Genomic DNA, 25,531 nt, shown 5'->3' with positions numbered 1-25,531 from the left:
GAGCTCGAACAAACACCCAAAAAAGAGAGTTCCATCTTGGTACATAGAGTGAGGATGCTGCAGGGAGCCCCAGACCTCCACTGAGCCATCCTGCTGCCACTTGCAGCATCTGGATGTTCTGAGGAGCTCACATCCCAAGGAAAAACCTCTTTACAACAAATCTCTCCCACCCAAGAAAAGAACCACCAAAAACCCCTGAACAAACACCTAAAAAAGAGAGTTCCATATTGGTACATAGAGTGAGGATGCTGCAGGGAGCCCCAGACCTCCATGGAGCCATCCTGCTGCCACTTGCAGCCCGTGGATGCTCCAGGAGCTCACATCCCAAGGAAAATCCTCTTTACAACAGATCTCTCCCACCCAAAAAAAACCCCAACCAAAAAAACCCTGAACAAACACCCAAAAAAGAGAGTTCCATCTTGGTACATAAAGTGAGGATGCTGCTGGGAGCCCCAAACCTCTACTGATGCTGCCACTTGCAGCCTGTGGCTGCTCCAGGAGCTCACATCCCAAGGAAAATCCTCTTTACAACAAATCTCTCACACTCCCCCCCAAAAAACGACCAAAAAACCCCTAAACAAACACCAAAAAAAGTGATTTACATCTTGGTACATAAAGTGAGGATGCTGCTGGGAGCCCCAGACCACCATGGAGCCATCCTGCTGCAACTTGCAGCATCTGGATGTTCTGAGGAGCTCACATCCCAAGGAAAAAACCTCTTTACAACAAATCTCTCACACTCCCCCCCAAAAAAACACCAAAAAACCCCTAAACAAACACCAAAAAAAGTGATTTACATCTTGGTACATAAAGTGAGGATGCTGCTGGGAGCTCCATGGAGCCATCCTGCTGCCACTTGCAGCCTGTGGATGCTCCAGGAGCTCACATCCCAAGGAAAAACCTCTTTACAACAAATCTCTCACACTCCCCCCCAAAAAAACACCAAAAAAACCCTAAACAAACACCAAAAAAAGTGATTTACGTCTTGGTACATAAAGTGAGGATGCTGCTGGGAGCCCCAAACCTGTAGTGATGCTGCCACTTGCAGCCTGTGGATGCTCCAGGAGCTCACATCCCAAGCAAAATCCTCTTTACAACAAATCTCCCCCACCCAAAAAAAAAGAACCACCAAAAAACCCCCGAACAAACACCCAAAAGAGAGAGTCCCAGCCGAGCTGGTGCCGTTGCTGTGTTCGCAGTTGCTACACACACGGGTTTATTTCTGGGGCTGTGCAATGCAACCCCGAGCGCCGGGGCGGCTCCGCAGCTGCTGCCCTGACCCGGCCGCTTCCAGCCCCGCCTCGGTGGCCCGAGGGGGCTCCAGCCCGGGCAGGAGCTGGAAAAGTGTCGGGTCCGTCTGTCTGTCTGTCTGTCTCTGCCCCGACATGGGTAGGGTGGTTCTTGGGTGCACGCGATGCAAAGGACGAGTCTGGACTCTTCAGCTTTTCGGTCTTCAGGTTGTTTATTATTTCTTATCTACAAAATTTTCTGTCTGCCCAACAGAGGTCTGATCTGCAAGCAGTCACAGGCACTCTCTGACCACCCACGGGGCGGTCATGTCTTTTTATACTAAAACCTACGTATACAATATTTACCTTTATTTCCCAATGCTTTTCGCCCATGTTAGCAAGTGCACCTTCACCATAAACCAATCCCCAAGTGCCAACATCATCACAGGAGATGGAAGACAAGAAGAAGAAAGAAGAAGGACAAGACACGCCCTGATCCCTCCATCTTGTCTCCATAACCCCCCTGTACCAAAAACCTTAAAGTCTATATCTCACCCTCTAAATGTGTCTCTTTTACACCTTTTACTCTAAAGTGATTCTCTTGTCCTCAAACTGCTGTCACTTCTGTGGATGGATCAAAATCAAGCCACCAAACACTCTTGGCAACATTCCAGGATTTTCGAGACCCCCAAGGGTTCTCCTGGCATCTCTGGACATCGGGAACGATGTGCTGAGATCCCACAGAAAAGGACCCTGAGGTGCCAGCTCTGCCCTGGCTCAAAGGTGTGAAGTACAAAGCTGTGCTTGGTGTCAGGTACATACAGGCAATGTGTGTGTTTGTGATTGTGATGTGTGTGGACACCCACCATGGGACAGTTATAAAGACCAATTCTAATGATAACTGAGGAAAGTAAAGCATGGAAGAAGGCCTTTGAACCTATCTTTGTTTGCAATTAACCTTAGTTGATTTAGGAGCATTGGAATTAAAGTGTTAAGGATGTTGCTCTTTGCTTGTAGTTAATCCTTAAAGAGTTCTGCAATAATAACCTTTTGAAGTGTAATTTTAGAATATTGCTTGTATCCTTGAAACTATAGCTTTGGAATATATATAAAGGAAACATGCTTATCTCACACCTTAATAAAGCAGAGAAAAGCAGCTCGAGAAAGGAAGGTGAACATCAACTCAAGGATTTATAGTTTCAACCAAGGGAAGCTGGACATCACCATTATGAGATTTATAGTCCTTGCAATTAAAAGGTGGATCCACATCTGGAGAGCTGGACCTCACCACATGGGATTCTTCTTCCTTCTTTTGGAAACCAGACCAGCACCAACTGGGGATGCTCCTTTTGGGATACATCCTGAGAAAAACGAAATCACCATAGTGTATAGAATTGTGATGTAAAAATTGGAATAGAAACTGCAGAGAAAGCTGATGAGTACCCCTATAAATACCTGTAAGCCTCAACTATCGGTGTGCAGTTGGAGGGAAAACTTCCCCCACTGTACCCAGCGCTGTATTGCTCATACTTTACCATATTAATTAATAAATTGCTGCTTGAATATTGACCTAGTCAAGCTTCTTATTTATAACAAAGGGAGCCGTCCTGGTTCTCCCCACAGCACACATTCCCAAGGGAATGGGGTCAGAGGAGGGTTAGGCTGAACTTTCTGAACCTTCTGGACCTTCTGGATATCAGCAGGTTCTTCCCCAGAGGGTGGTGGGGGTCCACATCCACCCACTGCCCTTCCCACTCTCCCCACAGCTTCACACAGCAGAGGAAGAGCCACCATGTGGGGTCCAGCATGGGAAAAAAACACCAGATTTTGCTCCCTTTTTATCAAAAAACAAACAAACAAACAAACAAAAAACAACCCCCCCCCCAAAACAAACCAAAACAACAAAAAAATCCCAAACAAACCAACTCAAAAGGCCCTCTATGAACACCAAAGCCAGCAGCAGTGACCTCCAATTCTCAGCCAGGAGAAAAATCATCCAGATGAGAATGGAAACTGATTTTTTCCTCCTTGCAGTCCCTTTTCCATGAGGGAACAGTCACTGGCTGGCAGCAGGCTCAGCCTTTACGTGACAGCAGTGGCTGATCCATGAACGTGCTCTCCATGGCAAGTAATAAACCAGACTGTTATTTGATTTTAGCAGAGTTACCAGGAAAAAATACACCACGAAGATGAGGGTAATGATCATTAAGGCCCTGTGCATCCTGTTCTTCTCCCTGGGTGGATCTGTGGGAGCACGAGGCTGGTGAAAAGCTATCCCACTTTAAAAAATGATAATTCCTTTAAATAATCTTTTTAGGAGAGGGGTAATAGAGTTGAAAAGATGCTGTTAATCACCATTACAACTATCGGTGCCACCTGTAAAGCAACGGAAGGACTGAAATAAGCTCAGGAGGCAGCACTGGAAGTTGCACCGAGGTTTTTTTCCAGCTCAGCTGCTCCGCTCTCCCAGGAAGCGGCTGCATCCCAGTGCCTGGAAGTGATCCTTGTGCACGGCCTGCAAATCTATTTATAAAGCACCGTGGGATCCTTCAGGATGAAAGGAGCTATTCTAACCCGCGTTCATTTCCCAAAAACGCAGCCACAAACTTTCTCACGCTGCTCCGCCCAGGACGAGGCTGAGAAATCTCATTTTTGTGGACATCCTCTGTCCCAGCGGGGCACGGGGTGGGCCCGGCCGGCAGCACCAGCCCCTTGCCAGGGATGTTCACCCCGGGCAGCGCCGATCTGCGGCAGCAGGGGATGGAGCGGTGCCCCTTGGCAGCCGGTGGGAAGAGGCAGCAGCTCCGGGCCGGGATTCCCGGCGGGATTAACACCCGGCGCTGCCGACATTCCCGGGCTGACACACAGAGCCCATGACTGAGAGACATGTCAGGAAATACTGCTCGGGATTAGAGCTGTCTGCCCGCTGGCCATGAGGATTTTCCTGCCCCTTTCCCGGCCAGGCCGGTGCCTGGCACAGAGCACAGGGCAGGGGACACAGCGCTGTCCCTGGACTCAGCAAGGGACAAACCAGCGTGTCCTGGGTGTCCACCTCAATCAGTGACCCCCATCCAGCGAGGGTTTAGCACAGGAACACTAAACCCACACCAAATCCCCCAGCACTGACCCCTTACTCTGCTTTTCCCAACACAAGGATTTTTCCACCTGAAACTGGAAAGTGGATGCTGATTCATTGCCCACCAGATGATGCCAAATGCACTTCCCCAAGTCACAGTCACAAAAGCCACCACTCACAAACACAGACATGTCCAGGCCCTGAAATAATTGGCTTTTAAAGGGATGGAGCCCAGCTGACAGGTGAAACCACAGATTCCAAACCAGGAAAAACCCAAGGCACAGGCTGGGGCAAAGGGACCTGGTTTTAGGGCCAGCACTGCTGTCCCTGGCTGTCCCTGGCTGGGGCAGGGGACACAGCGCTGTCCCTGGACTCAGCAAGGGACAAACCAGCATGTCCTGGGTGTCCACCACCCAGCGAGGGTTTAGCACAAGAACACTAAACCCACGCCAAATCCCCCAGCACTGACCCCTCACTCTGCTTTTCCCAACACAAGGATTTTTCCACTTGAAACTGGAAAGTGGATGCTGATTCATTGCCCACCAGATGATGCCAAATGCACTTCCCCGAGTCACAGTCACAAAAACCACCACTCACAAACACAGACATGTCCAGGCCCTGAAATAATTGGCTTTTAAAGGGATGGAGCCCAGCTGACAGGTGAAACCACAGATCCCAAACCAGGAAAAACCCAAGGCACAGGCTGGGGCAAAGGGACCTGGTTTTAGGGCCAGCACTGCTGTCCCGGGCTGTCCCTGGCTGGGGCAGGGGACACAGCGCTGTCCCTGGACTCAGCAAGGGACAAACCAGCGTGTCCTGGGTGTCCACCTCAATCAGTGACCCCCACCCAGCGAGGGTTTAGCACAAGAACACTAAACCCACACCAAATCCCCCAGCACTGACCCCTCGCTCTGCTTTTCCCAACACAAGGATTTTTCCACCTGAAACTGGAAAGTGGATGCTGATTCATTGCCCACCAGATGATGCCAAATGCACTTCCCCGAGTCACAGTCACAAATACCACCACTCACAAACACAGACATGTCCAGGCCCTGAAATAATTGGCTTTTAAAGGGATGGAGCCCAGCTGACAGGTGAAACCACAGATCCCACACCAGGAAAAACCCAAGGCTGGGGCAAAGGGTTTAAGGCCTGGTTTTAGGGCCAGCACTGCTGTCCCTGGCTGGCAGGTGACCCCCTGCCACAGAGGGGTGACAAGGTAAGGCCCTGGAGCAGGAGGAGGCTCTTCCAGCCTGGCACAGCCCCCTGAGCCCTGTGTGTGCCACCTCCCAGAGCCCTTCTCTCTGCTGGCATCCACACATAACCCAAATCCCCCCGCTCTGCCAGCAGAGAGGAGGCATCTGTGTGACAAGATTATGGAGATTAGCCCCATTAGCATAAGCAGCTCCTGGGCTGGCCCTAATCCAGAGGGACAGATGCAGCCCATGCTGCTGGCCCTAAGGAACTGTGGCAGCTGGGGGACACCATTGTCACCCATGTCCCTGTGTCAGGGGGGGCACTGTGAGCCAGCAGGGAGCCACAGAGACCCCAGCTCAGCCCAGCCCCTGCAGCGGGCTGGCCACACTGGGGCAGGGGCTGGGGACAATCAGGGGGTGGCAGTGACCCTGCCCCACCAGCACAGCCCTGGGTGAGGGGACAGTCTGAGAGGTGGCAGTGAGCACACACCTGGATGAGGCATCTGGGGACAATCCGAGGGGTGGCAGCGACCCCACCCCACCAGAACAGTCTTGGGTCGTGGTCTGGGGACAATCAAGGGGTGACAGTGAGGGATTTGGGGACAATCAAGGGGTGGCAGTGACCCCACCCCGACAGTGCAGCCCTGGATGAGGGATTTGGGGACAATCCGAGGTGGCAGTGACCCCATCCCACCAGAACAGTCTTGGATGAGGGGTTTGGGGACAATCAAGGGGTGGCAGTGACCCTGCCCCACCAGAACACCCCTGGATGAGGCATCTGGGGACAATTCGAGGGGTGGCAGTGACCCCACCCCACCAGAACAGCCCTGGATGAGGGATTTGGGGACAATCCGAGGTGGCAGTGACCTCACTCCACCAGAACAGTCTTGGGTCATGGTTTGGGGACAATCAAGGGGTGGCAGTGACCCCAGGCCAGTAGTGCAGCCCTGGATGAGGGATTTGGGGACAATCCGACGTGGCAGTGACCCCACCCCACCAGAACAGTCTTGGGTCATGGTTTGGGGACAATCCGAGGGGTGGCAGTGACCCCAGCCCAGCAGTGCAGCCCTGGATGAGGGTTTGGGGACAATCAAGGGGTGACAGTGAGGGATTTGGGGACAAACAAGGGGTGGCAGTGACCCTGCCCCACCAGAACAGTTTTGGGTCGTGGTTTGGGGACAATCAAGGGGTGGCAGTGAGGGATTTGGGACAATCAAGGGGTGGCAGTGACCCCACCCCGGCTCCCACCCCGCACAGGAGCAGCGGGGCTGGCAGGGCTTTACCGGGGTTTTACTCGGTAATATTCGCTTGAATATTTGCGCAAAGCCGATCACAAAGCGGGCATTTCTCACACCAGCATCCGCGTTATTTCATTCCGTGCCCTGTAACGACACCGGAGCCCCCGCGCCGCTCCCGCCCCGCGGCCCCGGGCGCAGCGGGACCCGGCGGGGCCCGGGGGCCACCTCGTGGCGGCTCCGGCGATGAGCTCCGAGCCGGGCAGGGAGCCCCCGACACCCTGGAACGGGGACCTGGCTCCCCTTCATCCCCTCTGCACCATAGATTGGATCATTTTGGGGAAATCTCCCTAATTCTGCATCACCGATGCTCTGCTGCTCAGGTTTGCTGTAAGGGGCACAGGAATTAAATTTTTATTTAAATGAAATATTTATGGTCACGCTGGGCCTTCTCTTGCCGTGGTTATTTCTTTAATAAATTCTTTATTTCTTAATAGATTCACACCGAAGGGCTCATTGCTTCCCAGTGGCCCCAGCAGAAGATTGTCATTGTAATTACCTTGTGAAAGGTGAAGTGATGGACAGAAACATCTGGCCCCATGACATGAATTTTAGAGCAGAAAGCTTAAGTTTATCAGCAAGCACAACTTGAAACAGAGCAAGGGCAAACTCCCTGCAAGCATCAGATTTACCTCAGAAATTAGGGTAAATTAAAAGGTGCTGAAGAGGCTTGGTGACAGGAAAAGAGGGAATGGTTTTAAATTAAAAGATGGGATGTTTATATTGGATATTGGGAAGAAATTCTTCCCTGTGAGGGTGGGGAGGCCCTGGCACAGAGCAGCTGTGGCTGCCCCATCCCTGGGAGTGTCCAAGGCCAGGCTGGAGCCACCTGGGATAGGAAAAGCTGTCCCTGCCATGGCAGGGGTGGAACTGGATGAGCTTTAAAGTCATCCAGCCCAAACCCTGCCACGATTCTGTGATTCATTGAAGCGGTTTCCTGACCCCCCAGCCTGCAGGCAGAGGGAAGTGGGGCTCTGCTGCTCCAGCCCCAGGAGCCAGCCCAGCCCTGGCCTCGGGTGAGCCACCAAGGAGGACTCCATGGGAAAGCCAGGACCCGAGGCTCCCAAACTGTGCCTCCTCTGGGCTGCTGTTTATCTTTGAAATAGCTGAAGGCTCGGGTTACAAAGCAAATATGAATGAAACGAAAGGAAACGGAGCAGCGAAATGGGTCAGTCATTTTCCTTTGACCAGATTCCTCAGTGGAGAAAAAAAAACTTGGCTTTTAAAAGGCTCCTTTCCTCAGACGTGCTGAGACCAGCCCGAGCAAGGGGACGCCAAAGCTGGGAAAACCCCACAGAGCAGCAGCTTTGATCTGTTCTTGCAGGGTCTGTAGGATTTAACTCCCACCCCCAAAAACCTCTTGCTGGCTGGGGTGAAGGGTGCAGGATCTGGGAGATGCTGCAAGGCCCAGATTGAATCCGTCCTCCAAGTGGGAAATGTGGTGGTGTTCACAGGGGTCCCAGGACGAGGGAAGAGATGAGAATCTTGACTCCATGTTTCAGAAGGCTGATTTATTATTTTATGATACATACTAAAAGAAAATGATATATTTTAACTCTACTAAAAGAATAGAAGAAAGGATTTCACCAGAAGGCTTGAAAGGAATAGAAAGGAATGATAATAAAATCTTGTGACTGCTCACAGCTTTGACAGGGGTGGCTGTCATTGGTCACCAAGTAAAAACAATTTCACGCGCTGGGTAAACAATTCTCTAAATCACATTTCAAAGCAGCAAAACATGGAGAAGCTGAAGAAGCTTCTCAGGAGAAAAGATCTTAATGAAAGGATTTTTCATAAAATATGTCCGTGACAGGGAAATCTCACAGCCAACGCTCAGCCAGGAGCGGGGGAAGGCTCTGCTGCTCTCCAGGTTTCTCAGGGAAACTCAGGACTCAGTGAGAGGCACGGGGAGCTCGACAAGAGTTTTATTTATAAAGCTGCCAGCGCCTGGTGTAGGTTTACTCACTCTCCCATCTGGTGACTGTCACTGCCACCTCCTGACAGACGCTCAGTCTCTTGCTGCTAATGACGTACTTTGATTAGCTGGATGTGCTGCTTCACCCAGCTATTGATCAGCCACTGCCTGTGTAAAACTGGGAGCAGTTTGGTTGGCTTGATTAAAAAACCCGAGAGGATTTTATTGATCTCAGAAGGTGCTGAGGTGGCAGAGGTGGAGCAGATGGCTCCTGCTGCGGGGTGGCCTTGCCTGCGTGTGGGGACACTCAGAGGCCGCAGCGTGCCCTTCCCTGTCCTGCTCTTCACTGCCCTGTCCCTTTTTAGGACCTGGATTCTTCTTTCTTGTGGTGGCAGCTGCTTGTGGAGGACACGGTGTAGATCCTGTGCACCATGATGTTCCTTCATCCCTTCCCCAGGGCGCACTCCCTGCCTTTTGTGGGACAGCTGGGCGACAGGATGGACGTCAAAAAACATGTATGTCAAAAAACACGTGTTCTTTACTTAGAAAACAGGGATTATCAGTGTGCCCTTTATATCCATAAATGAAATACCTTGATTTCCTGTGGCACTCTAGCAGCAGGAATGCTCACTGTGTTTTAGTGGATGTCAGGCAGCTCAAGGTTGCACGTGGGTGTGGATCTCTTCTCTTTTAGCCTCATCTTTGTTGGATTCTGGGATGAACACGGACATAGGAGTTAATTTGTTATCATCAGGACATGGCTGATGATATCAGGCTGACATCAGGCTTTTCTCTTTTTGGACTTGCTTCCCATCTCCTAACACTCTCTGTGCTGTGGTGTTGGTTACACCTCTTGCCTTCCCGGGCAGGAGAAATGGCTGTAGATGGAGTGATGGTGGATGAGGTGTTGGGCACCAGCAGTCAGCCACCCTCAGAGCAGCCCTTTGTCACCTCAGGGTGCTCTTGGGGCAGCGAGATGCCAGGCACGGGTGGAAGCTGTTACTGGTTGAATTGTGCAGTCATAGAATGGTTTGGGTCGGAGGGGACATTAAAGATCATCCCAATCCACCCGTGCCATGGGCAGGGACACCTTCACTATCCCAGCTTGCTCCAACCTGGCCTGGGACACTTCCAGGGATGGGGCATCCACAGCTTCTCTGGGCACCCTGTGCCAGGGCCACCCCAACCTCACAGGGAAGATTTTTTCCCTTAATATCCAGCCTAAACCTTCTCTCTTCCAACCTGACTCCATTCCCCCCTGTCCTGTCGCTCCAAGCTTTTCCCCACATCCTTTCCTGTTCGCACCGGAGGGTCACCGGGAGCACCGCGACCTGTTGCCATCCCACCGCCGGCTCCAGGGCACCGGGGACACCGGCGGTGGCGGGGCCGGGGGTCTCGGTACCCCTGGGGGTCCAACATGCCCCGGCTCCCCTCGGGCAGCGGCGGGGCCGGGGGTCTCCGGCGCCCCTCGGGCAGCGGCGGGGCCGGTCCGGCGGGCGCAGGCTCAGCCCCGGGGCCGCCCCGCCCCGTCCCTCCCCCGGCGGCGGCCGGGGCGCTGACATCAGAGCCGGGCCGGCGGGAGGAGGAGGAGGAGGACGAGGAGGAGGAGGAGCCGCCGCCGCACCGGAGCCATCGCTCTTGTCGGGGCCGGGGCGCACCGGCGGGGGGCGGCGGCGGCGGCGCTGCTGCTTCACCCCCCGCACCCCCGGCCCATCCCGCACGGCCCGCGGGGCTCCTCCGCCCTCCCTCCCGCTCGGTGGAGCCTTCCCGGAGCCCTCCCCGAGCCCGCCCGGAGCCCGCCCGGTGCCCGCCATGCTCTCCGGGGCGCCGCCGCCGCCCGCCGGCTTCCCCAGCCCGGCCCCGCCGCCGCAGCCGCCGCCGCCGCCGCCGCCCGCCGCTCCCCCGCACGGGCCGCCGCCGTTCCCGGGCAAGGGCGGCCTGCAGATCCGGAAGAATGCCATCACGGACGACTACAAGGTCACCACGCAAGTGCTGGGGCTCGGCATCAACGGGAAAGTTTTGGAGATCTTCAGTAAGAAGAGCGGCGAGAAGTTCGCGCTCAAGGTGCGCGGGGAGCGGGCGCCGGGAGCGGCACCGGGAGCGGGGGGGACGCGGGGACCGCGCGGGCGCTCGGCCGGGAGGGGCCGGGCGGCGGCAGCGGCGCTGTGACAGTGATGGAAGGTGGCTGCTGCCGGGGGAAGGGGGTCCCGCCGGGGCCATGGGCGGCAGCGGGGCCGGCCGGACAATGAGCTGCCGCCCGCCCCTCCGGCCGCGCTTTAATCTCGGTTTTTCCCCTTCTTTACGAGCAGCGAGACGCGGCTTTCCTGCTTTGTAGCTGGAAATGACATCTTCGTAGCCCGAAGGGGCTGGTGGGGGTAGGAATAGAGAGGAGACCGTGGCCTGGCTGGGATCCCCCCCTGTGGGATGCGCATCTTGGGATGCATCCCCGAGGTGGGGGACACTCCGCGGAACGTGGGGTTCCCTCCGTGCTGTGTGGTGTCAGCACCCCCGGCTGCTCGCTGTCCCCGTTCCGTGTCCCCTCCCGGCTCTAACACCCCGCTTCAGCGTTACGATGTTACCCCCTTGTCCCTAACTTGCTTCTCTTTGACAGGCGTGGATAAACAGTGGCTACGAGGTGTGTTTGAGCCCGCTCTAGGTGATGGGGCCCCTCTCCTTGTTTTAAAACGAGGTTTTTGAGCAAAGAGGAGAGCGTGTTTCCCTCTTTGGGATGGCTCCTGGCACGCCGGGTGAGGCGGGAGCAAGGCTGGCTGCTCGGTGGGAGCGCCGTGTTCTCCAGCATCCGTGCAATTTGCGCCCACACATGAGCTGTTCCAATCCTTGGCGTTACCCCGAGAACTGGGAGGGCTAAAAACACCCCACCTAAACCCATAACCCTCACCTAAATCTCTAACTCCCACCTGAACCCATAACCTCACTTCTTTTGTGTTTAGAGTTGCCCCTTTGTTGGTGTCTGGGGTTCCTAACATGAGTGAGGGAACAAATGTGGGGCTTTGGGGGTACAAGTTGTGCTGCAGAGGTGGTGGGGTGCTCAAGGTACGGTCTGAATGTCTGTGGTTAAGGAATTAGGGTCAGTGAGGTGCTAGAAGTTTGGATTTTCCTTCAGAAATGCCAAAGACGCCGCTCGTGAGGCGCCCTGCGTTGTACTCCGGGGTGACATTGTGTTGTCATCTCATTGGGTTGAAAATTAGCGAAATCCTCTTCTGTTTTGACAGACGGGCTCCTCCTCGCCTCTGAAGTTGAGTCACATATTTAAAGCACAGATCCCAGCACTTCCCTCTCGCAGCCCTGAAAGAGGAAGGATGGAGGAGGAGGAGGCCGGAGCTTCCTCTGCCCGCCCTGCCTGGGGCACGGGACTGGTGCTGTCACCCTGCCCGTGCCACAGCACGGGGTCAGGGTTGGTGGCACGGTGCCACACGGGTCCCCTGGCTTGTTGAAAACCTCCTGGAGTGCAGGGCTGGGGTGTAGGAGGGTGACACAGCGTGGCTCATGCGGGGCGAGGAATATTCGACACTCAGTCTCTTGTAGGAAGAGGGATTGTCTTGCCTGTCCCCTGTCCTGGCCTCTCCTGGCGTCCCTGACGGGGAGGGACGAGTTCAGCTGAGTGGTTGGACGTGTCCCTGGCTTCTCAAAGAGCAGCACAGCTGCTACTGTAAGTGATTCCCTCCAGCACCTCCCAAACTGCTGCGCTGGGAGTTTGGGCTCTGGGACGGACCCAGGGGTGCCCGTCCTGCCCTCATGATGTGAGATACCCTGGCTTGCTCCATTGGGATGTTTGGGCTGAGCTGCAGAGCCCAAGCTTGGTGTGGGTGACTGCCCCAGACATGATGTGTGCTGACTCCGTTCCCTCCTCGGTACGCAGCCGGGCTGACGTCTCTGCTCGAGACCTGTGGGGAGGTATTTGGGTCCAAATTACTCATGGGCTGCAGCAGAGTGGAAAGATGACCTAAAGCAGGATCCACAGAAGTGATTGCATCGAGTTGTCATGTTTCAGATGATGCTTAAAAGAATCCTGATGGCCCATGGCCAGGAGCCACAGCTGAAATCTGTCTGCTGCCTGCTTTGGTTGTGCAGTGAACCTTTCCATTTGGAGTGTCATTCTTTAGGTTTGCTGTTCCAAAATCTTGTATAACAATGCAATCCTTCACTGGAGGATGAGACACAGTTGTGTCCCTCCCTGATATGAATGGGGTTTTCTGGTCATGTTGTGCTTCCTCTTGGGTCACAAGCCACTGTTGTGTTGTTAAAGCTCTTCCTCCCAAATCAAGAGGTGGTTTTGGTAAGGGTTTTGCTGAGAGTCACTTTGCTGAAGAGAACTTTTCAGTGCTCCAAGAGAGTTTGAGCTTGGGGAAAGTGTTCTAGCAGCAGTGAAAACATAAGGGCCAATTTTCTTCTCCTTCCAGAGCAATAGTCCATGGCAGAGACACATCATTAAATAAAACGCTGCTCTGTGAGAGTTAATAAATGGTAGTTCTGCTTGCTGTGTAGCACCTGGGTGAAAACAAGAGATTCCTCTACTTTTCCTATAGATTCTTGTTCATCTTTCTGTTTCCCACCCCCAATTTTACTGTGTTTTTTTGGTACCTGAAGCCTGGCATCCCTGAATTACCTGGTGTGAAGCAGCCCGGGATGGTCCCAGTCGCCCGTGCCCTGACCCTGTTTGAAGCAGGATGATCTGCTGCAGGCTGGGAACAGAAAGCCTGGGGAGAGGTGATGAATGGAGCTGAAATGCCTGGTTCCTTACCCCTTTCTTCCTTGTGCCTTGGTGTGATTTATTAGTAGGCAAAATTAGGCTTGTAATTTCTGTGGAGGCTGCTGTATGTAGGTCACTGCTGGCCTGGCTTGGCAGGGTTGGCTGTGGTCAGGCTGCAGTGGTGGGGCTGGGAGCAAGGGCTCTTTGCCTGCTGCAAATTCCACTTTTAAGACTAATCTTTGGGCTGGCTGCCTTAATTCCAGGAGGAAATGGCAGCTGAGCCAGGCTGGAGAGTGGGGACTGGTGTTTCAGGTGATGAGTTTTTGGAGTTTTTCTCTGCTGTGTTCATTGCATGATGGAGCCCTTTGTGGAGCAGGTTTTCTTTAAAATAAATGAACAAACCTCGCTGCTGACTTCACCTTCCAAGCAGGAGATCCTCCCCTGGACTGGTGAGCTTTGGAAGGGCTGGAGGAGCTCAGGGCTGTGGAGGCTGCTGGTGGATGTTTTTCTGCAGCATCCTTGGTGCTTCGGGGCGTGTTTGCGAAACTCTGCCTCGCTCTTGGCCTCATCTGATAACCCATGAGTGATGGTTCCCCTGATGGAGAAGGAGGAAGGAGGATGGTGCTTGTGGTTTGCTGTTCTGGGAAGGTGCCTGGTGTGGAATTAGGGCAGGCAGCTCGGAGCTGATGGCTGAGTGAGTGCATGAGTGAGTTGGTGTAGCCAGAGCACCCCGTGGCCCTCCAAAAATCCATCTGGGAAAACAGCCCTGAAGTGAGGGAGTAGATGGAGATCCTGGGCTTGTGCTCATGGGGAACAGCTTGCTGTGTCTGCTGTTCTTCTGTCCCTCTCTCCGTGATGTTTTTTAATTAGCTCTGCCATGTATTTTATGTAATCAGAAATGTCTTCACTGTGGCTTTCTGTGTGAGATGTGGTTGAAAAGCTGTGGAAACTGCAGTGACATCACTGGGACTTTTCCAAAGCTGTGGTTTATTATCTCATTGACCAAAGGAGTCTACTGAGTTGGGGTTTGAATTTGTTTAAACCATTTAGGATTTGCCATAATCTCTGTTAAACACTTCACATGTTCTGAGCAGTCAGACTGTGATGGGCTGATAAGGCCCAGGAGCAGGGGTTTTCTCTTTGGTACGTGCTCAGGAAGTGGTGGGGCTCTTCCTCTCATTAATGATCTAATGCCATCAGCCATGGGTCTTGCAAAAGACGTTTCCCATGTTTTCAGGGGCGGGGAACTGAGGTGCAGTGATTTACACCAGGCTGAGGAGCTGAGCTGGATGAGAGCACAGCCCCTGGATGTGTGATTTAGTAGCCAAATACCACCAGGTAAAACCATGGTTTTGCCATTCACACTGAGCCCTGCTGGCCTTTGGCAAGATTAGTGCTGTCTGTGCCATCACTTCCACACACAGAGCAGGAAAACCTCAGTTCCAGGGCAGTGCTGGTTCGTGGGGCTGTGGAGGTGATGGCTGTGCCTTGAGCAGTGAGTGATGCAGAGCAGAGGCTGGGCTTGGCCGTGCTCTGAAAGAACCAAAACCATGTGTAAATAATGCCAGAAATGAAATAATACCTGAAATAATACCTGAAATAATAAGTGAAGTTTGCAGCCTGAGAGCCAGATCTCCTGGCACGTTTGGTGGGCACAGGTGATGAAAACTCCTGGAAGGCTCCTGCTGAGGAAGCCTGAAGGATGGAGTTGGTGCCTTCTCTCCTCACAGACAGCTCTGGAGTGTGCTGTGCTGCCTGATGAGATGGAGGAGCCCTTGCTGGGCTGCAGGGTGGTGCAGGTACGTGGGAGGCACCTGGAGGAGTGAATGGAAGTGGCCATAGGAGCAGCATCACTGCAGCTTTATGATCAGCCATCTCCTCAGGCTCCCTGCTGGCCTCCTGTGCCCCACACCACTTGGCTCTTTTCAAACCCATCCTTTCCCTGTGGTTTTGCTGTCTGCTGAGGAGCTGAGAGGGAAGAGCCCTGTTCCTTCAGAAAGATCCTTTGCTGCTGCTCCAGCCCCTGACCTGCAGACAGCCCTGGCTGCAGCACCCAGGCTCCTCTCCAAGCACAACTGGCCCCGCTCGTCTGGCCTCAAGTTGCAGCATTCAGGCAGCATGACCTCACCTCCTGGTTTCCAAGAATAACGTGCTGCCTCCCCTGCTGCCTCCCCTGCTGCCTCCCCTGCTGCCTCCCCTGGGCTCTGCTGGGGCTGCCTGCGGGGCCAGGGTGGCTGCCACAGCCTGGCATGGGCCAGCTCCATGGCTCTGCCTTGTGCCAGGTGTCCCAGGTATCCCTGAGCCCACCCCATGGCTCTGGTTTGTCCCAGGTATCCCTGTGCCCACCCCATGGCTCTGCCTTGTGCCAGGTGCCCCAGGTATTCCTGTGCCCACCCCATGGCTCTGGTTTGTGCCAGGTTCCCCAGGTATCCCCGTGCCCACCCTGTGCCCACCCCATGGCTCTGGTTTGTGCCAGGTGCTCCAGGTATCCCTGAGCCCACCCCATGGCTCTGGTTTGTGCCAGGTGCTCCAGGTATCCCCGTGCCCACCCCATGGCTCTGGTTTGTGCCAGGTGCCCCAGGTATCCCCATGCCCACCCCATGGCTCTGGTTTGTCCCAGGTATCCCTGTGCCCACCCCATGGCTCTGCCTTGTGCCAGGTGCCCCAGGTATTCCTGTGCCCACCCAGACCTGCTCCAGGGCTCTGACTTCTGCCAGGTTCCCCAGGTATCCCCGTGCCCACCCCATGGCTCTGCCTTGTGCCAGGTGTCCCAGGTAGCCCCATGCCCACCCCATGGCTCTGGTTTGTCCCAGGTAGCCCCATGCCCACCCCATGGCTCTGGTTTGTCCCAGGTATCCCCGTGCCCACCCCATGGCTCTGGTTTGTGCCAGGTATCCCCGTGCCCACCCCATGGCTCTGCCTTGTGCCAGGTGTCCCAGGTATCCCCGTGCCCACCCCAGGCTGCCCAGCTCCTCTGTGGCTGCAGAGGTGAGGCAGCAGCTGGGGAAGGCTCTTCAGGACCTGGCTGACCTTGCAGGCCGATTTTGGAAGAGGCAGAGTTTGAAGCAGGACCAGGGCCATCCCTCCACCAGCTCCAGAGGCTGGCATGGGAATGCAGCTTGGCCTGACCACTCCCCAAAAACCAGTTTGGAGCCTGGGCAGTCACTGAGTCAGCATCGTGGTCATCTCTGGGGCTGGCAGTGTGGAGTTTAACAGAACCCTGAGCCTGTGTCCTGTGACTGTGCTCACAGGGGTCCCAGGATGAGGGAGGAGACGAGGATCTGACTCCATGTTTCAGAAGGCTTGAGTTATTATTTTATGATATATATTACATTAAAACTATACTCAAAGCATAGAAGAAAGGATTTCATCAGAAGGCTGGCTAAGAATAGAAAAAGAAAGGAATGATAACAAAGGGTTTGTGTCTAGGACAGAGAGTCCGAGCCAGCTTGGCTGTGATTGGCCATTAATTAGAAACAACCACATGAGCCCAATCCCAGATGCACCTGTTGCATTCCACAGCAGCAGATAACCATTGGTTACATTTCGTTCCTGAGGCTTCTCAGCTTCTCAGGAGGAAAAAATCCTAAGGAAAGGATTTTCCATAAAAGATGTCTGCGACAAGGTGTTTTACCAAGAGCAAGAACTTCTTGCACCTGGCTCACTTTTTCTCTATAAAGAGTTTTGTTATTTTGCCTTTTATTAAAACTTTTCTGTTTCCAACACTACCACAGAAGCCATCCTGCTGATTTGATGCCTTCTAAGCTAGCTGAGCTGTGATTGGCCATTAATTAGAAACAACCACATGAGCCCAATCCCAGATGCACCTGTTGCATCCCACAGCAGCAGATAACCATTGGTTACATTTTGTTCCTGAGGCCTCTCAGCTTCTCAGGAGGAAAGATCCCAAGGAAAGGATTTTCCATAGAAGGTGTCTGTGACAGTGTCCCACTGAAGGTGGGTCCCATCCTCACTGCTGCAAGGTGCAAAGAACCAGCCAGGTCTGCTGGGAGGTGTCCCTGCCCACCGTGGGGGGGTGGAAGGAGATGACCCTCAAGGTCCCTTCCAACCAAACCATTCTGTGACTCTCTGAAAATATGATGTATAAAATATCTTTTCCTTTCAGCTCTGGCTGGCACAGGGCTGTGAGTGTGCCCAGAGCCTTGGGGTTCATTTTGGGGAGAGCTCTCAGCTCAGTGCCCATTCCCCAAAGGAAATGGATGGGAAGCAGAATGCAGGGGTTGGAGCAAGAGCAGGTCTGAATGCAGAGAGCCTTAACAGCCTTTTAAACTGTTCTGCCTTTGTACCCCGTGGCTGAGTCATTTCAAAGATTTCAGCCTTTTAAGATCCTACCAATTTGAGGTGGGGATTACAGTGGCTGGCAGGTTTAATGGCTGCATTAACTCACTGCTCCTTTGTGGCCTGGGGAGGGGACTGAGGCACCCAGCCCTGAGTGCTGCTGGACCTCAGATGAGCTGAAATGAAAAGTTTTGCTGGAGGTGCTGTGAGGCACAAAAATGTCACGTGGAGAGCATCACTGGGAGGGGGACAGGATCTACTCTGAGAGCTCCCCTGTGGCTCCATCTTCACTCTGGTGCTGCTGAGGAGGATGCACAGAATTCAGAATCACTGGGCTGGAAGAGACTTTCAAGAGTCCAACCCAGCCCCAACACCTCAACTAAACCCTGGCACCCAGTGCCACATCCAGGCTTTGTTAAACTCACCCAGGGATGGTGAGTTCCCCTTCCCTTTTCCTTTTCCCTTTTCCTTTTCCCTTTTCCTTTTCCCTTTTCCTTTTCCCTTTTCCCATTCCCTTTTCCCATTCCCTTTCCCTTTCCCTTTTCCTTTCTTTTTCCTTTCTTTTTCCTTTCTTTTTCCTTTCCCTTTTCCTTTCTTTTTCCTTTCTTTTTCCTTTCCCTTTTCCTTTCCCTTTTCCTTTCTTTTTCCTTTCCCTTTTCCTTTCTTTTTCCTTTCCCTTTTCCTTTCTTTCTCCTTTCTTTCTCCTTTCTTTCTCCTTTCTTTCTCCTTTCTTTCTCCTTTCTTTCTCCTTTCTTTCTCCTTTCTTTCTCCTTTCTTTCTCCTTTCTTTCTCCTTTCTTTCTCCTTTCTTTCTCCTTTCTTTCTCCTTTCTTTCTCCTTTCTTTCTCCTTTCTTTCTCCTTTCTTTCTCCTTTCTTTCTCCTTTCTTTCTCCTTTCTTTCTCCTTTCTTTCTCCTTTCTTTCTCCTTTCTTTCTCCTTTCTTTCTCCTTTCTTTCTCCTTTCTTTCTCCTTTCTTTCTCCTTTCTTTCTCCTTTTCTTTTCCACCCCTAGGGATGGGGAGTCCACCACCTCCCTGGGCAGCCATTCCAGAACTTTCTCACCCTTTCTGTGAAACACTTTTCCCTGCTCTCCAGCCTGTATTTCCCTTGGTGCAGCTCGGGGCTGTGTGCTCTGGTTGTGTCAGTGCCTGCAGACAGAGCCCAGCCCCAGCTGAGCACAGGCACCTTTCAGGAGCTGCAGAGTGATGGGGGCAGCCCTGAGTCTCCTTTGCTCCAGGCTGAGCACCCCCAGCTCCCTCAGGGCTTCCTCACTCACAGGGTTTGTGTTCCCAGCCCCTCGTGATGGGGAGCAGCAGCCTGGAGTTTGTTACTCCTGTGGTGCATTCCAATTACTGTTAATTATTGTAGGGACAGGACAGGATGGTGGCATCCCCTTGTGGGTAAGGACCTTCCCTCAGTGCAGTGCCCCAGTGCCCTGTGCCATGGGGAGGGCAGGTGAGCTCTGTGGCCCGGGGTTTGCTGGCACAGCCTTTGCTGTCATGTGTAATGAGATTATTCAGGCCCTTGGCGTCAGGGGGCACGTGGCTCCTGCCCTGCGAGCTGCAGCCTAAACCAGAGATAAAGTCCAAAATCCAAACCCAGATCTGAATGTTCCTGGGGCTCCCAGCCAGGCTGGGGCTTTGCTGCTCTGCTCTTGGTGTCCTTATCCGGTTTGGCCTGCACTGGGGATCAGGGGAGCCATGGATTAATTTCCTTTGTCACCATAATTAAGTTTGCTGCTTTGTGCCCTTGGCTGCAGGTGGGTGCCTGCTTTGAGCTCAGCCTTTCTGAGCTCAGCTCTGTTGGCCCCAGGAGATGGGGGTCAGGCAGGTTTGGGGTCATTGTGTGCCTCACACTAAACCTGGGTCACAGCAGGCAGGGAATCCCAGAGTAGATCCTGTGTCCCCTTCCCAGTGATGCTTTGGGATTTCTGTGGTTGAGATGACCCCAAGGTATTAGAAAATATTTTTTTCCCAGCCCTGTGGCCAAAGAAGAAGTCAAGATTTGTCAGTTCTGCTTTTCAAGGTTGTTTATTTTTTCTTATCTATTAAATTCTTTGTCTGACCTGCTGAGATCTGTCTGGCAGGTTGGGTTGTGGCACAGTGACTGCCCTTGGGATGGTGTTGGCTTTTTATACTACAAACTATTGTACTTTATTTACAATAATTTTCCAACACCTATCACCTATGTTAGACAGTCTGTCTCTGCTCTAAACCAATCCAGAAGTGCCACCATCCCAGCAGAAGATGGAGGACAAGAAGAAGGAGAAGAAGGACAGGACATGCCCAGATTCCTCCATCCTGCCTCTTGAACCCCCATTCTAAAAACCCCAAAATTCTACTTTTCCACCCAGTGATAAACTCACTATCATTCTACTGAAACTCTTGTGGCTTGTAACTCTTCACACAAAGCTGGTAATTGTTTCCATGGGTTAAAATCCAAGGCACAGGTGTTTGTGACTCTGTGCCAAGGCCTCTGAGCCCCTTGCCAGGGTCTGGAATCACCCAGGGCAGTCAGAGGAATTTCCTGGGCTCTGACAGAGTCCTGGCTATCTCCACCAGGCTGGGGCAAAAGCAGATGCAATCAGGTCCAAACAAACCCAAAAGTATGTGTGTTATGCTCAGCTTAGTCTAACAAGAGCAGTAAATAAAATCAGGAGCAGGGGAGGTGTGTGGTAGCAGGGATGGTTTTGAATTCCAGCAGCAGTGAGCCTGCTGGCACTCCCAGCTCAGTGTTAGGAACAGCTCAAACTCTTCTATTTCTATTCTATTTCTATTCTATTTCTATTCTATTTCTATTCTATTCCTATTCCTATTCTATTCCTATTCCTATTCTATTCCTATTTTATTCTATTCCTATTTTATTCTATTCCTATTTTATTCTATTCTATTCTATTTCTATTCTATTCTATTTCTATTCTATTCTATTCCTATTCTATTCTATTCATGGTGACTCCACCACCTCCCTGGGCAGCCATTCCAGAACTTTCTCACCCTTTCTGTAAAAAACTTTTCCCTGCTATCCAGCCTGTATTTCCCTTGGTGCAGCTCGAGGCTGTGTGCTCTGGTTGTGTCAGTGCCTGCAGACAGAGCCCAGCCCCAGCTGAGCACAGGCACCTTTCAGGAGCTGCAGAGTGATGGGGGCAGCCCTGAGTCTCCTTTGCTCCAGGCTGAGCACCCCCAGCTCCCTCAGGGCTTCCTCACAGGGTTTGTGTTCCCAGCCCCTCCTGATGGGGAGCACAAGCCTGGAGTTTGTTACTCCTGTGGTGGATTCCAATAATTCAATTCAATTCTATTCTATTCTATTCAGTGAACAGACCACTATGAGCTGTCACCACGGCTCTGGGACTCAATGTGGCTCCCAGAGCTGGGTTGAAGGAGCCACTGTCACCTGTGGCAGCCTCCTCTTGTCCCCTGGGGCTCTGGTGTGTCTCCCTCTTCCTCTTGGGCCATTTCCCAGCCTCTCTGTGCTGGGCAGATTTGCTGGAGCAGCCCCGGGCAGGCAGCTCTTGCACAAGAGGCTCTGGGAAGGGAGGGCTTGCCAGGAAGTTTAAACTCAGGTTATCTCCTGGAAGGCATCAGAGCTGTGAGTTTGGCATTTTGGGCTGGTCACCTCCCGTGCCTCGGGCAGGGCAGTGCTGGCACGGGCACAGGGCTGTTCTGGGCAGCCTGGAGGTGTTGCAGCCCTTGCTGGGCATCTGCCCAAGCTCCTGGAGACAACACCTGCCCCTTGCTGGCCCACGAGCTTGGAGCAGGCTTGGGAAGCCTTTTGTTTTTGTCCTCAGTGTTTCCCCTGAGATCTCCTCTCCATCCCCTCCCACCCTGCTTGTTCCACCTCAGAGCTCAGGCTCCCGGTCTCTTGGCACAGACACATCTTTTATGGAAAATCCTTTCCTTAGGATTCTTCCTCCTGAGAAGCTGAGAGGCCTCAGGAACAAAATGTAACCAATGGTTATCTGCTGCTGTGGAATGCAACAGGTGCATCTGGGATTGGTCTCATGGGGTTGTTTCTAATTAATGGCCAATCACAGCCCAGCTGGCTCAGACTCTCTGTCCTAGACAGAAGCTTTTGTTATCATTCTTTCCTATTCTATTCTTAGCCAGCCTTCTGATGAAATCCTTTCTTCTATTCTTTGAGTATAGTTTTAATATAATATATATAATAAAATAACAAATCAAGCCTTCTGAAACATGGAGTCAGATCCTCATCTCTTCCCTCATCCTGGGACCCCTGTGAGCACAGTCACAATCCCTTGTGGTAAGGAGGAGTTGCTGTAAAGAACAGCTCTGCCAGGACATGAGATGTTCCCTGGGTGCTGGGATTCAGCTCCAGGTCCCTGGGAGTTTTTGGAAGTGTCCTGGTGGTCCCAGCTGCTTGCTGCTGGAGGAGACAGCCAGCCCTGCAATGCTGGGCTGGTGAAAGCTGGGTGAGGAAGATGATGAGGAGGTTCTGAATGGGTTAAAATGGGTTGGGTGTCGCTGAGCAGCAGCTTGGGCTGGGTGGGAGCCAGAGCTGCTTTTTCCTGGGAGTTTTTGGAAATCCCATTCCCCAGCTGCTTGCTGCTGGAGGAGACAGCCAGTGATGCTGGGCTGGTGAAAGCTGGGTGAGGAAGATGATGAGGAGGTTCTGAATGGGTTAAAATGGGTTGGGTGCTGCTGAGCAGCAGCTCGGGCTGGGTGGGAGCCAGAGCTGCTTTTTCCTGGGAGCTGTAGAGCAGCTCTGAGGTTCTGCCCCTGCCACAGTCTGGGGGGCTCTGGGAGATGATGTTTGAGTGTCTCAGTGCAGAGCTCTGGGGTGATATTCCCACTTGTGGAGGAGCTGCAGGTCAGGCATGGCCCTGTGGCCGTAGCTAATGACAGCAAGGAGAGGTTTAGGAAGCCCAGGGCATCCCTTGAGCTCAGTTTTGCCAGGCTCTGGCAGCAAGGGCAGCGTGTTCTTAGCAGGTCAGGCACCTCTGGCTTTAACCAAAACATTCCTTTCATGTTTCCTTCTCCTCAAAGACTGCCCTGAAACAAGCAGACAAATCTCACTGCAGCAGGGCTGGCCTGGGCCATGGTGCTGATGCTTGGAGGGTTTTAGTGACTGAACTGCTGAACACCACTGGACAGCTGGATCTTGTATCTTGTACCCACATTGAGTGCAGCCCTGGAAAAGGAATTCACAGAATCACAGGACTGGAAGAGACCTTCAGGATCATCTGAGTCCAATCCAGCCCCAACAGCTCAACTGAGCCCTGGCACCCAGTGCCACATCCAGGCTTTGTTAAACACCCCCAGGGATGGGGACTCCAGAACTTTCTCACCCTTTCTGTGAAAAACTTTTCCCTGCTCTCCAGCCTGTATTTCCCTTGGTGCAGCTCGAGGCTGTGTGCTCTGGCTGTGTCAGTGCCTGCAGACAGAGCCCAGCCCCAGCTGAGCACAGGCACCTTTCAGGAGCTGCAGAGTGATGGGGGCAGCCCTGAGTCTCCTTTGCTCCAGGCTGAGCACCCCCAGCTCCCTCAGGGCTTCCTCACTCACAGGGTTTGTGTGTTCCCAGCCCCTCGTGATGGGGAGCAGCAGCCTGGAGTTTGTTACTCCTGTGGTGGATTCCACTCTCAAGCACAGCCCCTCAGATTAAAAAAATAAGCTTATCTGCCCTGCTGTAATGCTTGTTGGTGTAACTTGGTAAGGGATTCTCTCCCAGGTTCTGCTGTCTGAGCTGCAACACCAGAGCTGAGCCTGGGTCTTTCTGCCTGGCAAAATCCTGCTGAGGGATGTTGGTAAAAACCTGAATGTGCACCAAGATTCACAGGATTCACAGAATCACTGAGATGGAAGAGACCTTAGAGATCATGGAGTCCAACCCAGCCCCAACCCCTCAACTGAGCCCTGGCACCCAGTGCCACATCCAGGCTTTGTTAAACACACCCAGGGATGGGGACTCCAGAACTTTGTCACCCTTTCTGTGAAAATCTTTTCCCTGCTATCCAGCCTGTATTTCCCTTGGTGCAGCTCGAGGCTGTGTGCTCTGGTTGTGTCAGTGCCTGGAGACAGAGCCCAGCCCCAGCTGAGCGCAGGCACCTTGCCCTGTGTGAGAGGTGTGGGTGCCCTTCACAGGGGCTCCTCAAGGCTTCATTTCCCTCTGAGCTGAGGCTCTGCTGCCTCAGAGTGCTGCTGCAGGCTCTGTGGGGCTGTGCCAGCCCAGTGCCAGCCCAGTGCCAGCCCCTGCTCCTCCAGTGCCCCAGGGGCTGCCCAGCCTGGGGTGGGTGGCAGAGCCACACAAAGGCTGCCCTGTCTGCTCTTGGGCTTCCCCCAGCCCTGAGCTCTTCTGGGGAAGAAGTGGGATAGGAAAAGCTTAAATTCACACAAAGCAGGGCCCAGGAGCCCCGGGCTGACCCCGAGGGAGCAGCTGCCCCCTGCTCACCCCATAGCCGAGGTCCAGGGTAACGCTGCCCTGGCATTGAGGGGAGAGGTTTCCTTTAAAAAGCTGGGTATGGGAATGCCCAAGGAGACCAGGCTGTTTGCCAAGGGAGCAGCAGTAGCTGCAGGAGGAGATTTTTCTGTTGGTTTGTTTAAATATCCGTGCCTTTATCCTTTTATCCCATCTCCCTTTTAATCTAGCAGGCAAAACGAGTCCAAACCACTTTGCTGCCTGTGGGATTTGGGAGCAAATCAAGGAGCCTGCTGGTAAACACTGTCAGGCAGTGGGGGGCTGAGCATCCGTGGGAGGATCAGTGACTCTGTCCTGTGAGTTCTCCACACGTGCTTTTGCTGTGTATTGAAAAAATAAGAGTACAAAACTGGCTCAGGTTTGACGGGGCTCTGAGCAGCCTGGTTTGGTGGAAGGTGTTTCTGTCCATGGCAGGAGCTGGAATGAGATGATCTTTAGGGTTCCTTTTAACAGTAACCATGATTCAGTGACTCCTTTTAGGGTTCCTTTTGACCCAAACCATGATGCAGTGACTCCTTTTAGGGTTCCTTTAACCCAAACCTTGATTCAGTGACTTTTTTTAGGATTCCTTTTAACCCAAACCCAAACCATGATTCAGTGACTTTTTTTAGGATTCCTTTTAACCCAAACCATGATTCATGGACTTCTTTTAGGGTTCCTTTTAACCCAAATCCAAACCATGGTTCAGTGACTCCTTTTAGGGTTCCTTTAACCCAAACCTTGATTCAGTGACTCCTTTTAGGGTTCCTTTAACCCAAACCATGGTTCAGTGACTCCTTTTAGGGTTCCTTTAACCCAAACCTTGATTCAGTGACTCCTTTTAGGGTTCCTTTTAACCCAAACCATGATTCAGTGACTCCTTTTAGGGTTCCTTTTAACCCAAACTACTCCTTGATTCAGTGACTCCTTTTAGGGTTCCTTTTAACCCAAACCATGATTCAGTGACTCCTTTTAGGGTTCCTTTAACCCAAACCTTGATTCAGTGACTCCTTTTAGGGTTCCTTTTAACCCAAACCTTGATTCAGTGACTCCTTTTAGCGTTCTTTTTAACCCAAACCCAAACCATGATTCAGTGACTCCTTTTAGGGCTCCTTTTAACCCAAACCCAAACCATGGTTCAGTGACTTCTTTTAGGGTTCCTTTTACCCAAACCATGATTCAGTGACTTCTTTTAGGGTTCCTTTTACCCAAACCATGATTCAGTGACTTCTTTTAGGGTTCCTTTAACCCAAACCATGGTTCAGTGACTTCTTTTAGGGCTCCTTTTAACCCAAACCACTCCATGGTTCAGTGACTCCTTGCTTTGCCTTGAGCCCACCCTTGGTAGCACCAACAGGGGGGAAATTCCCCCTCTGGTATTTTTGGAAGTCTGTGCACTTTGCA

General features: G+C 52.8%; 1 protein-coding gene and 1 long non-coding RNA gene across 2 annotated transcripts in view; one reads left to right on the top strand and one right to left on the bottom strand.

Annotated features, from left to right (window-relative positions):
* Window positions 1-8,292: 8,292 nt before the first annotated feature.
* Window positions 8,293-10,238, bottom strand: LOC139601211 (uncharacterized). Its single transcript, XR_011682842.1, has 3 exons — window positions 10,017-10,238; window positions 9,304-9,423; window positions 8,293-9,196 (listed from the first exon to the last, which is right to left on the bottom strand). It is a non-coding gene; the product is annotated as an uncharacterized lncRNA (long non-coding RNA).
* Window positions 10,239-10,305: 67 nt separating this feature from the next.
* MAPKAPK2 (MAPK activated protein kinase 2) overlaps window positions 10,306-25,531 on the top strand; it is a 40,850-nt gene continuing 25,624 nt past the window's right edge. The window contains exon 1 of the mRNA XM_071450088.1: window positions 10,306-10,775. Coding sequence (XP_071306189.1) covers window positions 10,524-10,775 — 252 coding nt within the window. The 5' untranslated portion in view covers window positions 10,306-10,523. The remainder of the gene's footprint in view (window positions 10,776-25,531) is intronic.

This window comes from Agelaius tricolor, unplaced genomic scaffold, assembly GCF_023055355.1.
Source record: "Agelaius tricolor isolate 1412-34295 unplaced genomic scaffold, bAgeTri1.0.p SCAF_30, whole genome shotgun sequence".
NCBI lineage: Eukaryota > Metazoa > Chordata > Aves > Passeriformes > Icteridae > Agelaius > Agelaius tricolor.
Note: the sequence above shows the minus strand (reverse complement) of the source record. Positions and strands in the feature narration are given on the sequence as shown.